Source organism: Aotus nancymaae, unplaced genomic scaffold, assembly GCF_030222135.1.
Source record: "Aotus nancymaae isolate 86718 unplaced genomic scaffold, 86718_ANA_hifiasm-v0.15.2.pri h1tg000028l, whole genome shotgun sequence".
Taxonomy (NCBI): Eukaryota; Metazoa; Chordata; class Mammalia; order Primates; family Aotidae; genus Aotus; species Aotus nancymaae.
This window is the reverse complement of record NW_026988441.1, coordinates 33,035,952-33,051,742: the sequence shown is the minus strand read 5'-3', so window position 1 is coordinate 33,051,742 and position 15,791 is coordinate 33,035,952. Positions and strand designations below refer to the sequence as shown.

At 47.9% G+C, this 15,791-nt stretch overlaps 1 protein-coding gene across 5 annotated transcripts in view; it reads left to right on the top strand.

Annotated features, from left to right (window-relative positions):
• LOC105706114 (zinc finger protein 700) overlaps window positions 1–15,791 on the top strand; it is a 43,176-nt gene that overhangs the window by 12,964 nt on the left and 14,421 nt on the right. The window contains exons 1-2 of one of the 5 annotated variants that reach the window (XM_021676681.2): window positions 541–5,733; window positions 5,941–5,997. The exons of 2 other annotated variants lie outside the window; for them this stretch is intronic. Coding sequence is in view for 1 of the 3 variants with exons in the window: in XM_064381826.1 (XP_064237896.1) it covers window positions 6,175–6,267 (93 nt within the window). In the remaining 2 variants the exon portion in view is untranslated. Of the gene's footprint in view, window positions 1–540; window positions 5,734–5,940; window positions 5,998–6,028; window positions 6,268–15,791 lie in introns of those variants that run through there. 2 more of the 5 variants (XM_021676680.2, XM_064381826.1) reach the window with 2 other exon arrangements.

Sequence of the window (15,791 nt, the reverse complement as noted above, 5' to 3'; positions counted from 1 at the left end):
GTACTGCAAAGTTTGGAATCCACAATTTACAGAGACCCACGGCTCCCAGGAACTCTCTTGCTTGCCTTTTAATTTCAGGCTCTGGCAGGTTGCAATGACTTGTTTCCTCTCTGCTCCTAGGCTGCACTGTCCCTGCTGGATGGTGAACCCCAGATATCACACTTGCTGTTGGCAAATCTGGGCTTTCTTTTTAGAGACTTTATACCCCCAATCCTCCAGGTGCTGAAGTAAGTCATCTGTTCCTTTAGTGCACCCAACTGCCGTGGGGTGTCCCAATAAAAGATCACCAGCATATTGAAGCAGCATGCAGCTGTTGTACTGGCCCGAGCGTAGAAAGTCAACACCAAGACAAAAGTATGCCAAATTGCAGGGTCTTTATTGCCGGCGGCCATGGAGGACTCGTGTCTCTCCAACCCGTGGCCCTGAAAGGAGGGTGTCAAGACCTTTTATACCTGTAAAACCACCATACCCATAAAACCACCTCGGGAGTGAGGGTGAGGGGCAGGGGTGGGGGTGAGGGGCTTCAGACATTCTGAGGGCTAGTGGATTCTGTAAATCACCTCCTGGGTGGAGATGAGGTTGAGGGGCTCCGGACATTCCAGTGGATTCCTGGGCGAAGATGAGGGTGAGGGGCTCCAGACATTCTGAGGGCCAGGGGACTTGACATTCTGATTGTTACTTAAGTGGTTCACAAAAGTCAAGATAAGCATTTGTTAGGCCGGGCGCGGTGGCTCACACCTATAATCCCAGCACTTTGGGAGGCCGAGGCAGGTGGATCACGAGGTCAAGAGATCGAGACCATCCTGGTCAACAAGATGATACCCCGTCTCTACTAAAAATACAAAAATTAGCTGGGCATGGTGGCACAAACCTGTAGTCCCAGCTACTCGGGAGGCTGAGGCAGGAGAATTGCTTGAACCCAGGAGGCAGAGGTTGCGGTGAGCCGAGATCGCACCATTGCATTCCAGCCTGGGTAACAAGAGCGAAACTCCATCTCCAAAAAAAAAGCATTTGTTTACACATTGTCTGGGTAGGGTGGAAATTACGTCCTTAATTACTTATTACAAGTGGCAGGCCAAGATGGCATGGGTTTGGACTGCTTGCCTGTCAAATTTGGGTTACAGAGAGCAGTTTCAATAGAAAGCTGAGGTATGGTTGAGGTATGCAGTTTTATGAGGCTTTTACCATGTCACATTCCCCCCTTGTTTTATTTACAGGAATTAAATCATTGATTCCTCCAGCAGGTTAGTATTGTTTGTCAGTTCTAAGGGCCCATATTCAGACCTTAATATCATTAATTTTATGGAGTCTACCCTAGATTTTATGAACCTGAGCAGTTGGTTTAGGAGGCAGGGGCCAAACAGGAGTCCCAGCAGGAGTGGGAAAGATGTTTCCCATGTCCTATCCACATATATATACTCTGAGACCCCAGATTCACCCCGTTGTCCATCTACCATCTGGGGTAGTTGCAGTTATCTTGAGTGGATTACAAGACGCAGTGTAGCATGGGGATGGGAGAGAGTCTTGGTTATAAGAGATGAAGGAGTCTATGTTTTTGGTGTACCCTGATATAGTGGAGATAGTTTCACAACCCCAGTGGCGGCAGAAGAATTCATTTAAGTCTCCACAGTTCCATCTTTTTGTGTGGGGTGGATCCTGGGCACAGATAGTTGTTGCTCTGCCCCTGAACTGCCGCACCTGGCTACACCTCCACTTGTTCTGAAATTTAGGTTGCGGCCCAGGAGGGCACAGAGGTCTAGGGAGAAGGTAATGGGGTTCTTTGGAATGTACTCCAGGGTTAAGTTGACTAGGGTGGATCCCTTCCTGGTTAAGGAACTAACATATCCTCCAGTGGAGCCCTCAGTGAGGACCCATTGATAGTAGGTGGGTTCTAGGGGGGGTTTGCTATAGGGATTTACAGCACAGATTAGGGTGGCAAGGGTGGTGACCGTGAAGAGTGCACAAGTCTTAGCTTTAGTGAATCAGGGGATGAGTGTTTGCTGCTCCATTGTCCTTCTGGTGGGGCAGTCTTAACGTGGATATGATGAATCCAGGCCATTAGTCCAGCCACCTTGAGTGCGGTGGGTGTGGTCAGGATAACCATGTAGAGTCCCTTTCAATGGAGAGTGAGGCCAGAGGTGGTGAATCTTTTAACAAGGACAGAGTCTCCAGGCTGGAAGGGGTGTGTTGGCTGCTCTGCGAGGTCCAATGGAGTGGGACAGGTGTCCTTAATGAGCTGGTGTAGCTGGGATTGACCAGACTAGAGCACCTGTAAGGACTTAAGGACTGTATAATTGTGGACTTCAGCATGCATGGTGTAAGGGTTATTGCTGAGTTTAAAATGAGGAAACTGAGGCCAGCACAAGAAGATCCAATGCGAATTTATTCAGCTCCTGGGCAAGGTTCTGCTGTCCGACAGGAGCTGGAGAAGTCACACAGACTCCTCTCAGACGTGGGATTTTATAGGGAGTGGAGGCGTTTGATTGGTTGTGGGAGAGCAGGGTGTGGACGGGGCAAGCTTGTGATTGGCAGGTAGGCAGGATTTGAATGCTATTGGGTAGATTTACAAGACTCAACTGCTATTGGGTAGATTTACAAGACTTCTTTTGCATTTTGGCAGGGTTCTTCAATGGCTGGCTAGGTGCCGAGTGCAGAGCCTAGTGTCGAGTACAGAAGTGGGTGTGGAGTAATGACGTGGTTTCCAGACATGGATGGGGTGTGTCCGGGCTCCCAGAGAGGGAGGGAGTGTGAGCGTGTCTGAGCTCCGGTGGTGGATGGGGGGGTGTCCAAGCTCCCAGCGAGGCAACCAGCCTTACACATGGTATCCGTGGGCCTGGGGAGTAAGGGAGGGGGCCTACCGAACATGATTTCAAAAGGGGAGAAACCTTTTTGATAGGGTGTGCATAGGATGTGGAGGAGGACAAAAGGAAGCAGGCTGACCCAGTTTTCACTGGTCTCTAGGATAAACTTTGTCAGTTTCTTTTAAAGTCCGGTTCATTCGTTCGACTTGCCCTGAACTCTAAGGACGATAGGCACAGTGCAATTTCCAGGATATACCCAGGGCCTTGGCTAGGCCCTGAGAAATTTGTGCAGTAAAGGCAGGCCCATTGTCCAACCCCAGCGTTAGAAGGAGGCTGAACCGAGGAACAAGGTCCTCTAATAGTTTTTTTGTGACCACCAAAGCAGGCTCGGACCTAGTAGGGAAGGCTTCGACCCATCCAGAGAACATATCAATAAAGACCAGGAGATATTTATAGCCATTTGCTGGGGGTTTTATGTCAGTGAAATCTACTTCCCAGTGCTCCCCAGGGCTAGTCCCTCTGAGTCTCACTCCTACCTGGCTAGATCTGTTCCCTCCCGGATTTACTCGGTCACATACATCACACCAAGTAGTAATTTTCTTTATAAAAGTTCACGTAAGTGGGGAATGTAGTATTTGGCTTTTAGCAGCTCAGTTAGTTTGGTCTGTCCTAAGTGAGTGACCTGGTGTGTGTCCTTAACTAGGGCCTGTCTTAGAGCCTTGGGGACCACAATTCTTGTGTCCGGTAGAATCCACCATCCTGTGGAATCTTGTGTGCCTCCTTGTTCTTTAGCAAAGTTTTCTTCATTAGTACGTAGGGGTAGGGGGCAGGGTTGGGGCCGGCAGAGTTATAAGAAGAGTCAAGAGGTTTCACTGGTCCCAAGGCTGCCTGTCTGGCTTGTAGGTCAGCTGCCCTATTTCTCCTCGCCTCTGGTGAATTTCCCTTCTAGTGTCCTTTGCAGTGTATTAATGCCAATGCCTTGGGCTTCTGTATAGCCTCTAGTAGGGCTAGGATTTCTTCTTTATATTTGATGGGTTTTTTTCCCTCTGAGGTAAGTAGTCCTCTTTCTTTATAAATGGCTCCATGTACATGAGCCATTGCAAAGGCATTCCAGCTCTCTGTGTAGATGTTAACAGTTTTTCCCTCCACCCAGTCTAAGGCCTTCGTCAGAGGCATGAGTTCTGCCTTTTGGGCCGAGGTTCCATGTGGAAGAGCCTGGGCCCAGACAACCCACTCTAGGGTGACTATGGCTGCCCCAGCATACCTGACTCCATCGACCATGAAACTGCTGCCATCCGTATACAGTACCTCCTCTGGGTTCTGCAGGGGATGTCAATGAAGTCCAGTTGAGCAGCGTGGAGGACGTCCATTGTCTGTTGGCAGTCGTGTATGGGCTCCTCCAGCTCGCTGTCTGGTAGCAGCGTGGCAGGGTTTAAAACTGTAGCCTTTAAAAACTTTATGCAGGGCTGGTCCAAAAGTAAAGCCCGATATTGAACCATGCGGGCATTTGACGTCCATTTTCCCGGAGCTCCACGGAGTAGTGACTCCACTACATGGGTGTTACTAAATTTAACTCCTGACCCAAGGTTAGTTTGTCCACCTCCTTGACTAACAGGGCTGTAGCTGCCACCGACCTCAGACAAGCTGGCCACCCAGAGGTTATGAGATCAAGTGTTTTTGAAAGGAAGGCAACTGGCTGGGACCATGGTCTGAATGTCTGGGTGAGCACCCCCTTAGCGACTCCCTGTTTTTCATGTACAAACAACCAAAAGGGTTTAGAGATGTCTGACAAGGCCAAGGCTGGGGCCGTAGTTAGGGCAGTCTTGAGCTTGTCAAAAGCCCATTGCTCTATCTCTGTCCATGTCAAGGGCTGATTTCCTCCAGTGCAGGCATACAGGGGCTTGGCTATCTCGGCGAATTCCCAAATCCATAGCCTGCAGTACCCTACCACCCCAAGGAATTCTCGAACTTGGCATTTCATGGTGAGGGTGGGTATTTGCAGCACCGCTTGGACTCAGCTAGGTGCCAGTGCTTGGTTGCCCTTCTCTATGATATAGCCCAGGTAAGTAACTTTTGGTTGGCAGAGTTTGGCCTTTTTAGCTGAGACCCAGTAATCCAAAGTCTGTAGGGTCTTTAATAATGACTGGGTGGTCTCTTTACAGGCCTCCTGGGTTTTTGTAGCCAAGTGTAAGTCATCCACATATTGGAGTAGGGTACACTTGGGGAACTCAGCTCAGAAGGTGGCAAGATCTTGACTAAGTGCCTCATCAAACAGAGTAGGGGAGTTTTTGAACCCCTGAGGCAATCTTATCCAAGTGAGTTGCCCCGAAACCCCAGTATCAGGGTCAGTCCATTCAAAAGCAAATATGGACTGGCTAACCGGGGCCAGTGGGATGCAAAAGAATGCATCCTTGAGATGCAAGACAGTGTAATGGTGGTATTCTGGACCCAAGAGACTTAGGAGGGTATACAGCTTTAGAACCATAGGGTGGACAGTTTCCACTCGTTTATTTACCTCCCTTAAGTCCTGTATAGACCAATAGTCCTTTGTGCCTGGTTTTAAGATGGGGAGCAAGCGTGTATTCCAGGGGGACTTACAGGTAGTAAGGACTTTTCCTTTTAGGAGTCTGGTTATACATGGAGCAATTCCCCATCTGGCTTCCTGGCTCATGGGATATTGTCATACCTGGACTGGAGTTGCCGTTGCCAATAGCTGGACCACAACTAGGGTACGGTGACTTGCCAGGCCTGGGGAATTTGTCTCAGCCCACACTCCAGGTACAGTCTCTTGGAATTGGCGGAGGAGGTCTGATGTTGGTGGTTGATCTGTCTCTGAGGATAAAGTTTCCTGCAAGAGATACTCGTCTGACAGAACACAGGTGATGAGGATTTGCCGAGGTGGCCCTGATGCCAAGGGAGGAGGAATTGAGAGGCAAGCCTGACTCTCAGAAAAAGAAATATTTGCTTGAAGTTTGTGAAGTAAGTCCTGTCCTAGGAGTGGGTACAGACACGCTGGAATGGCTAAGGAGTGGGTAACGGTGCCGTTCCCCAGATCAACAAGTCGGTTGGTGGTCCAAGGGCTTGTTATGGTTCTTTTCTGTGGCCCCTTGGATAATTGTTTTTTTTTTTTACTGGATAGTGGTCCCAGAGGCTAAGGACCGAGTGGGCCAACCGATGTCAACTAAGAAGCTGACAGGTTTGTCCCCAACTCTTAAAGTGACCCTGAGCTCTTGGGGTCTTAGTAAATAAGAGCCCCAGCCCCATCAATCCTGACCTTCTAAATTGAGGATAGCCCTCAGTGGATTTTCCTGAGCGATTACTCCTCTTTTTCTCTTGGTGCACTCATTCTTTCTAATTTTCTCTTCTTTACAGTATGCACACTGGTTTCTTCCTAATGGGGCCAGGGACCCCGGGGGCCCTTTTACAAGGCCCCCTGCCCTTGTGGAATGACTTGTGTCTTCTGAAGGTCTGCTATTACTGCCTTAGTAACTTTTTTGTTTTGTATGTCTCCAGGAGTATCCCTGTTATTAAAAACTTTCTGGGCAATTTCCAACAATTGGGTTAAATTTATTCCCTGGAATCCCTCTAACTTCTGTAACTTTCTTTTAATATCTGGGACTGACTGGGAAACAAAAAAAGCCAGATTGATAGTCCACTGATTTTCTGGAGCCTCAGGGTCAACAGAAGTGTAGGTGCAAAAGTGGCTTGTAGACGGTCAAGGAAGGCAACCAGCGACTTCTGCAGACCCTGAGTTACAGTCCCTACCATGGAGAGGTTAGTGGGCTTGTGGGCTGCTCCCCTAACCCCTTCTAAAAGATATTAGTGAAAAGTGTTCAGAGCCTGGTGACCCACCAAGGTGTTGGGGTCAGGTAGAGGGAAAAACCTTTTTAATTTGGTCCCCCATTTTTTTTTCCCTACTGTTCCTCGCCCTATACCTATGATGGCTTTCAGGGCTTCCTGTCTAATTTTGCCTCTTTCCTCTGTGGTGAACAGAATCAGTAATAATTGTTGGCAGTCATCCCAAGTGGGTCAATGAGTCTGGAGTACAGATTCTAAGAGCACTGTCAAAGCCTGGGGCTTCTCAGAGAATGGGGGATGTTGAGCCTTCTGACAGAACTTACTCCATTGTAAAATCCCGCCACCACCTTAAGTTCCCCAGTCTCCAAGGACGACCCCCTCCTGGGGAACTTTCCATCTCAGCAGGTTTCTAACTCTCCCCCTCTCGCCATCTTAGCAGTTCCCCAGCATGAACCCCTCCCAGGAACTATTAAACTCAGCAGTTCCCCAGCACCTCCCCTCCTGCACAGCCCCTCACACTGGAGGCATCTGCTGGCTCGCAGGCCATAAAAAATCCCCTTTGCCACGCCACAGGTGCTGCATGCCAATTTTGGGTGCAGCCCGGCAGCTTTTCCCTTGCTCTTAATAAAGCTTGTGCCAGCACTTGGTATTCTGGCCCTCTCTTTAATTTCTATCACCTTCCAGTTATATTGGAAGAAGGGGATTTGAACAAAGAATGAGTGACCCTGATTGTCTTTTCCTGTTGGGGGCGCCTCTTGGAGAGGAAGGACCGCTGGTGGGTGTGCAGGGGGGACAAGGTTTGGTTACTAGTACTGTCCAGGGGGGTGCTGAGGCCCTGGTTCAGAGGGCCTTGAGTAGGGTGGAAGTAATTCCTGATCCTCCACTGGGGTGGGGAGAATGGCTGGCCCAGAAGGGGCTTTCTTTGGGCCAGCTAACATGACCTGAAGTCTAGCCTGTTTTATGCAATGTTCCAGCCATGGTGGGGTCGGTGGGGTGGGGGTGGGGTTGTTGGACTAAATCCAACCATCAGTTAATGTATGGAAACTGGTCAGGGTGTCCAGGAGTTCCTGCGACCATTTTCCATATAGCCTGGGTAATCGTGGGTCCCAGTGTCAGGCCACCCAATTCCAAAAGACAACCATTCTGGTTTAGATAAAGAGCAGAGTTCTCCAGGGGTTAATTTTACCCCATATTGGCCTAAAAACCTAGGCTTGAAGTTGGCCGTCATGCATTGGAGAGGGGTATAAGGCTGGGAGCTAGACTACCCCATTTGGTTTTTCCTTCAGTTTTTGAATTTACCCCAAGAAATTTCACTAATTTAAGACTGGCTTCACTGAGGATTTGAACCCACAACCTTGCAGTTGCATGCCCTACACCTTAACTACTGTGCTAACAAGTCACTTGCATTACAAACAGTTAGAAAGCTTTTCTTGCCGGGCGCGGTGGCTCACGCCTGTAATCCCAGCACTTTGGGAGGTCAAGGCGGGTGGATCACGAGGTCAAGAGATCAAGACCATCCTGGTCAACATGGTGAAACCCCGTCTCTACTAAAAATACAAAAAAATTAGCTGGGCACGGTGGCGCGTGCCTGTAATCTCAGCTACTCAGGGGGCTGAGGCAGGAGAATTGCCTGAACCCAGGAGGCGGAGGTTGCGGTGAGCCGAGATCGCGCCATTGCACTCCAGCCTGGGTAACAAGAGTGAAATTCCGTCTCCAAAAAAAAAAAAAAAAAAAAAAAAAAAAGAAAGCTTTTCTTAAAGCCAGATTTTGGATGCAAATACTGCACCCTGAGGCAGTGTGGCCTGCCTGAAAGCCAGGCGGGGCTGGCGGCTGGCAGAGAAAGAAAAAAAATGCTTTTGGTGTCAGTTTAAAAACTGAGCTCGCAGCCACTGGGCTGGGTGCGAGTTCCCCACCCCTGCAGCTTTTGGTCACCTTGACACAGGGACCCTAAAAAGCATTAAATTCCTCTCTCCCTATCTCTCTCTTCTTGCTCTCTCTTTTTTTTTCTTTTCTCTTTGTCTCTGTCTCCTCTCTTCTCTTTCTCCTCTCTCCTCTCTTCTACTTTTTTCTCTCTTCTCTCTCTCCCTGTCTCTGTCTCCTCTCTCCTCTCTGTCTACTCTCTCTCTTCTGTCTCCTCTCTCTCTCCTGTCTCCTCTCTCTCTCTTTTCTGTCTCCTCTCTCTTCTTCCCCTCTCTTACTTTCTTGTCCTCTCTCCTCTCTCTTCTGTCTACTTTCTTTCTCTCTGTTCTGTCTACTCTCTCTCTTCTGTCTCCTCTCTCTCTCCTGTCTCCTCTCTCTCTCTTTTCTGTCTCCTCTCTCTTCTTCCCCTCTCTTACTTTCTTGTCCTCTCTCCTCTCTCTTCTGTCTACTTTCTTTCTCTCTGTTCTGTCTACTCTCTCTCTTCTGTCTCCTCTCTCTCTCCTGTCTCCTCTCTCTCTCTTTTCTGTCTCCTCTCTCTTCTTCCCCTCTCTTACTTTCTTGTCCTCTCTCCTCTCTCTTCTGTCTACTTTCTTTCTCTCTGTTCTGTCTACTCTCTCTCTTCTGTCTCCTCTCTTTCTTTTTCTCCCCTACTTTCTTGTCCTCTCTCCTCTTTCCCTCCCTGTTTCTGTTTCTACAGAAGAGACAGTTACTCCATTTTTACCCTAAACGGGCAAAGAGGGGTGGTAGTTTCTTATTTAAAGTTTGATTCCCTAAAACAGAGAAAAAAAACTACACCCAAGTCGTCGGGGGCAGAATTTTCTCTCGGACATGAAAAAAAGGAAGAATGAGGCCTCAATGATAGAATAAGAAGAAGAAAAGGAAAGAGAACAGAATTATTTCCAGGGATGTAAACTCAATTAGAGTTCCTTGAAGCCAATGGTCACTTAGCCAATGGAGAATATCATCCACCTCAAGAGTAACAGGTCTAAACCACTGTATATCAGCCAACAGGAGTCTAACAAAACTGGTGAATTTACAATAAAGACAGAACCACATATAGGATTGACAGACAAAGGATGGGTGCCCCCCAGATGGGAGAACAGTCTGATGCCTGCCCAGCCACGTCCTAGGAGGGATGTTTCAGAGCGTCTTGGCTAAGGTGTGCCTGTATAAACCCCAGGTCTGGTCACCTCAGAATTTTCAGTTCTGAGATGAATCACCGTTATGCCTTATGACGTCACCGTGGAACCGTGGGTGAAGGCCCACACCAGCCCTGTAGCCTTCCAGCCATGGGACTACATATATACACACTCACTCTCTCACTCACACTGAGCTTATGAAAAACAACCAAAAACTAAATTACCTGAGCCTCCAGTGAGGCAACTCAAGCCTCTAGTGAGGTAACCTGAGCCTCCAGTGAGGCAACCTGAGCCTCCAGTGATGTCTCACAGTAGGCTTGCCTGGTCAGAGTTGCAGTAACCACATCCGGTCCCCTGACTCTGGCCCCCCTGATGGACTGGTCCCCAGACCTGACTTACCTCCGGAGGTTTCCAGGACCCTGAGGAATTTCAGGTGAATGTCAGCCAGGTACTTGCTCATCCTCCACGGGGCTGGAACTCGGGCCCTGGAACATCTCAGGGGGCACCTCCCCTAGAGGTCCCCAAGGTGGGAGCGGCTGCCCGGGCGAGAAGACAGCTTTTGTCTGGTGATGGACAAAGATAAATCTCAGTGGGACCTCCAAATGTTGTACTGGCCCGTGCATAGAAAGTCAACACCAAGACAAAAGTATGCCAAATTGCAGGGTCTTTATTGCTGCAATTTGGTTGCAGGACTCATGTCTCTCCAACCCGTGGCCCCAAAAGGAGGGTGTCAAGACCTTTTATACCCTTAAAACCACCTCAGGAGTGAGGGTGAGGGGCAGGGGTGGGGGTGAGGGGCTTCAGATGTTCTGAGGGCTAGTGGATTCTGTAAATCACCTCCTGGGCGGAGATGAGGGTGAGGGGCCCCAGACATTCCAGTGGATTCCTGGACGAAGATGAGGGTGAGGGGCTCCGGACACTCCGAGGGCCAGGGGACTTTTGACTTTCTGATTGTTACTTAAGTGGTTCACAAAAGTCAAGATAAGCATTTGTTTACACATTGTCTGGGTAGGATGGAAATTACAGTCCTTAATTACTTATTACAAGTGGCAGGGGCCAAGATGGCATGGGTTTGGACTGCTTGCCTGTCACATTTGGGTTACAGAGAGCAGTTTCAATAGAAAGCCGAGGTATGGTTGAGTTATGCAGTTTTTTGAGGCTTTCACCATGTCACACAGCCTAAGTCCTTAGCAATAAACTTCTGGGGGGTCACGGGCTAGTGCCTCCCCAAAGATGGTGAGAGTTCTTGAACCCCTGGGAAGCCAGGTCCAGGTGTACTGGGTGGTCACACCTGTTTCTTGATTTTCTCATCAAAACACAAATAGTTTCTGAGCCTCTGAGGCCAGTTCAATGCTAAAGAAAGCATTTTTTAAGTCCAAGCAAGTGAACCAACTATCCTCCGCTGACAATAATCCCAACCACGTGCACGAGTTGGGTGCAAGTGGGTGTAGAGTCACTGTAGTCTGATTAACCAAAGGCAAGTCCTGCACTGGTCTGCAGGCTTCGGTCCCTGGTTTAGGGAGAGTCTCCACCCCTCCTCCCAAGGGACTATGAGAGCCTGGATAATCCCTGCCTAAGGCAGTTTTAGCTGCAGGGAGCCCTTATTAGTGCAGGTGATAGCAGTAGCCATTTTACATAGTAAGTCTCTCTCCAAATGGGGTAGGGGCAGTTCCAGCAAGTACAAGAACTGATATATAACCTCATGGCCTCCTGCCAAACAGGTCCAAGGCAAACAGAAAGACTGTTTCTCTGACACCCCAGTAGCTCCAACAATATTGGTGGTGTTTGGATCCCACTGGGGGTCAGTCCCTGGTAACTGGACACTTACATACTCTTGAGGGTTCTGGTAATCTGCAGGAACATACTCCTCCAACCATTTAGAAGTGGCTTGGAGTACTCTCTGCCTGTTGTCCATGTTAAAAAGGTACATAAGCAGCTGGTGGCAATCAGCCCACATGGGGTTATGAGCCTGAATAATAGTTTACAGTAGGTCAGTGAGAGCTTGTGGCTTCTCAGTGTAAGACGGGCTATTTTTCCAATTGATAAGATCAGCTGAGGTGAATGGCAGGTACATGAAAACATGCCTTTTTACCTTGTGGCCATCCTCGTCCACTCCCATATATCCCTGCTCTCCTAAAAGCATCTGCACCCCTGCCTTGGGTCGCAGACAGTCTGCTGGGGTGGGGTTGGAGTTCCTTCTGGGGAAGTGGGTGGCTATGGGAGGAGTCTCTCTGCCTTCTCTTTTGTCTACTCTGGGTGGTTTAGGAATGAGCAGTTCTGGTGGTGGTGCTGAGGCTTCAGGCCCAGGGGCAGGGAGGGAGTCCTTGACGAGGAGGAGGTTTATTGGCAAAAACTCCTCTGCCGTTGGATCTGCCAGGACCTTGGGAGTCAGTGTCTCTCAGTGGGTGGAGCAGGGTTTATTCCTAGCTACCTGTCCCTTTGCCATTAGCACAGTTGCTGCCTGTCCTCTCAGCTCCTCTGGGGGGGAGGTTAGAACGAGCTGCAGCCACGAATCTATGTACGGGAATTGATCAGGGTATCCTGGCTCACTGCATGTAACCTTATGCCATACTTTGGAGACAAGAGGTCTGTCTAGACATCCCTCTGAGGGCCAATCCACCCCAAATGCTGGCCAGTCTACCTCACATAAAGTTCTTAGTTTCCCTGGTGTCATAGTTACCCCATAAACCCCACTAAATCCCTTCTTGAAATTTTTCAGTGTGGATCCTTAAGGAGTGGGCTTACTATGGGTATGACCCATGTTTTCGCACAGAAAAACAGTCTTCACAGACAGTTAAGAGAGTGTTAATCTACCCTCAGTCATTCCCGCCCTGCACAATGTGACACATCCTCTCACACTTTTGCTTCAGGCTTGTAGGATGGGCTCCCTCTCGGGAGTGTTTGAAATACCACTTGACATAGGAGAGCTCATTACTCCCCTCACAATGCCTAGATTGTGAGAGGTCCTCCATTTAGCTGTATGCAAATTGTCCCTAATCTAGGCCAGTCCCACAATAGGCTTGGAGCATGGGGTCCCCTCTAATGTTACTGGCAGCCCCCACATTTCACGGCTAATGAGTCCAATTGGACTCCTCCATTCACTCACACAAATGCACTCCTCCCTCCACCCAAATTGAAACCAAAAGCAAAACTTTCAAGGTTAGTTATATATATATATATATAGAGAGAGAGAGAGAGAGAGAGAGAGCCAAGTTTGAAAAGCCAAGTTCAAAAGTGCCAAATCCAGCACATGTGGGTGATCAGGACATGCTTTCACCTAAAGGAGGTGGCCAAGTTTCCCTGGAACATTCCAAAGTTAGTTACAGAGAGAGAGAGAGAGAGAGCCGAGTTCAAGCGTGCCAAATCCGGCACATGTGGGTGATCAGGCCACGTTTCCACCTAAAGGAGGTGGGCAAGTTTCCCAGGATCAATCCTACCATGTTTCTGTTGTCCAGACGTTCCAGGTACCCGTTCCTTCTCAGTGTTCAGCCACTGGGTGGATCCACACTGCCGGGGCTTTCCTGCTATAGTGAGGCTTTCCACCAGGCCAATGCCTGCCCAGGAGAGCTCACAGGAATTGTGTCACCTGAGCAGGAGAGAGCCCCCAACAGGGATGTTCTGAAGGGCTAGGCACCACCTGAAAGGCTGTGCCAGCCGACCGCCAATGGAAACTCACTTCCTGGTTAGGGAATCAAATGTAACAGGAGTGGCCCTGAGAAACTGACCTCTCAAACATCTAACTGGGTAGGAAGGGGTGATTTGTTCAGCCGGGAACAAGGTGGCATAGTCGCCTAAAAGCCAAGCTCCTCTAACAAAGGAAACCTCTGCCTTTATGTAGGCTTACAACTCTAAATATTACATGTGAAATGTTCTTGGGTTTACAGTTTTAGAAATTACAGGTGAAAGGGTCTTGGTCTTACGACTCTAGAATTTACATGTGAAAGGGTCTTGGTCTTACAACTCTAGAATTTACATGTGAAAGAGTCTTGGTGTTACAGTTCTAGAATTTACATGTGAAAGGGTCTTGGGCTTAGGAGTAGGCTTGGGGTATAGTGACTTAGGTGGGGATTTGATTGGGTTTAAGTAAAAACAATGCCTTCTGGAAAGATTCCTCCACATCACACCTGCAATCTATAGGAGGGTGATTAAGGTGGCACCCGGTCTGCCAGCCTTTACTTCTATTGAAATGCAGTGTGGAAGTCAAGGGGGGGATGGTCTTAGATGCTTAAGGGTGGTTAAGGGTCTCCTCCCTCACTTTAACTACATTATTAGTGATTGTGCTTGAGAAGGAGATAATCTGTACCTAGCTAGTAAAATGATTTATTATTACTAGCAAATATTTCAGGCAACTGATTGGAGGCATCTTAGTGTAATTCATTTGAACACTTTGAAATGGTCTTAGCCTTGGATTTCTTCCTCTGAGGGATAACGTTTTTAGAACTGGCTTAGTTTTCTTGCATATTAGGCAACTATTTGGCTAGGGTGTAAGTTTTAATGTACTTAAAAACGTTGAGAACCGTGTTATAAGTAGCTTGGGGTCCCTATGGGTTTTCTAATGTAGTTGTTTCTTCTGTGTTCTTTTTAGCACTTATTTTTCATTTTCATTTTAATTTATTTTATTTTTTTGAGATGGAGTCTCACTCTGTCGCCAGGCTGGAGTGCAGTGGCATGATCGTGGCTCACTGCAACCTCTGCCTCCCAGGCTCAAGTGATTCTCCTGCCTCAGCCTCCTGAGTAGCTGGGACTGCAGGCACACGCCACCACACCCAGCTAATTTTTGTATTTTTTAGTAGAGATGGGGTTTTACCATGTTGGCCAGGATGGTCTTAATCTCTTGACCATGTGATCCACCCACCTCAGCCTCCCAAAGTGCTGGGATTACAGGTGTGAGCCACTGCACCCGGCCAGCTCTTAATAACTTTTCTTTTTCCATGGAAGAGAAGAGAAGATGGAAGACTGTGGTAGAGGAAGACAGACAAAGAGTTAAGTGAAAGACAGGCATTTCATGAGAAATGGCAGCTTGTTTGGCTATTTGACTTGCAAGGTTATTTCCTCGACTTGTGAAAGAAAGGTCCTTTTGATGCCCTGGGATATGTACAATAGCTGTCTCTTCTGGCAATTGTTTAGGACATGAACAATTAGTTCTTAGTGGACCAGATTTTGGCCTTTACAATTAATAAGGCCTCTCTCAGTTTAAATTTTTCTAAATATATGAGCCACTCTAAAAGCATACTTAGAATTAGTATAGATAGTTCTTTCTTGGCTCTGTAAATGTTCTGAAGCTTGGATGAGTGGAAGTAGTTTATAGGTTTGGGCAGACTAATTATTAGGCAGTCTTCCTGACTTCTTTTAGAGTTTTTCTGTCAGTTACTGAATACCTGTTATGTTATTTCCCCTCAATTATTTGGGAGGATCTATTTATACATAAGTGCCATCCTGTCTTGAAAGGAGTTTCTCCCAAGTCTGATTGGACCTTCATATGGTAATTAATTAAATCTAAATATGCATGCTCCCTTTTAAGGTTTGGATTCCTTGTTAAGAAACCTGCTGGGTTGAGTGAATTATTAGTAGTTAATGTTAAATTATCTTTTTTTTAGCAGAGTAGTCTTATACTTTGAAATTCTTTAGTCGGTGATCTACCTCCCTGCTTTTTGATTTAAGATAGTTCTAACTTGATGGGGCATGATTACTGTTAATTTTCCTCCAAAGTTCAGCTTTTTACTTCAACTAATATTGCTGTGGCCATGATGGATTGGATGCATTTAGGCCATTTACAGATGACTGGGTCTAAAACTTTTGATAGGAAGGCCCTGGGCTGTTGGTGGCTTCCATGCCTTTGCGTAAGCACTCCTAAAGCTACCCTGTTATTTATGTTAACGAAAAGGTGAAATAGCTTTTTTAGGGAAGGTAGGACTAGAATAGGGGCAGTTATGAGCATCTCTTTTAGTTTCTTAACTGGATGGATTTCCTCGGAAGTCCATAAGAGACAGTCAGGCTTCTTCTGCTGGGTAAGTTTTTTATATAAAAGTATACTTTGGGGCTGGGCGTGGTGGCTCACGCCTGTAATCCCAGCACTTTGGGAGCCCGAGGCAGGTGGATCACGAGGTCAAGAGATCGAGACCATCCTGGTCAA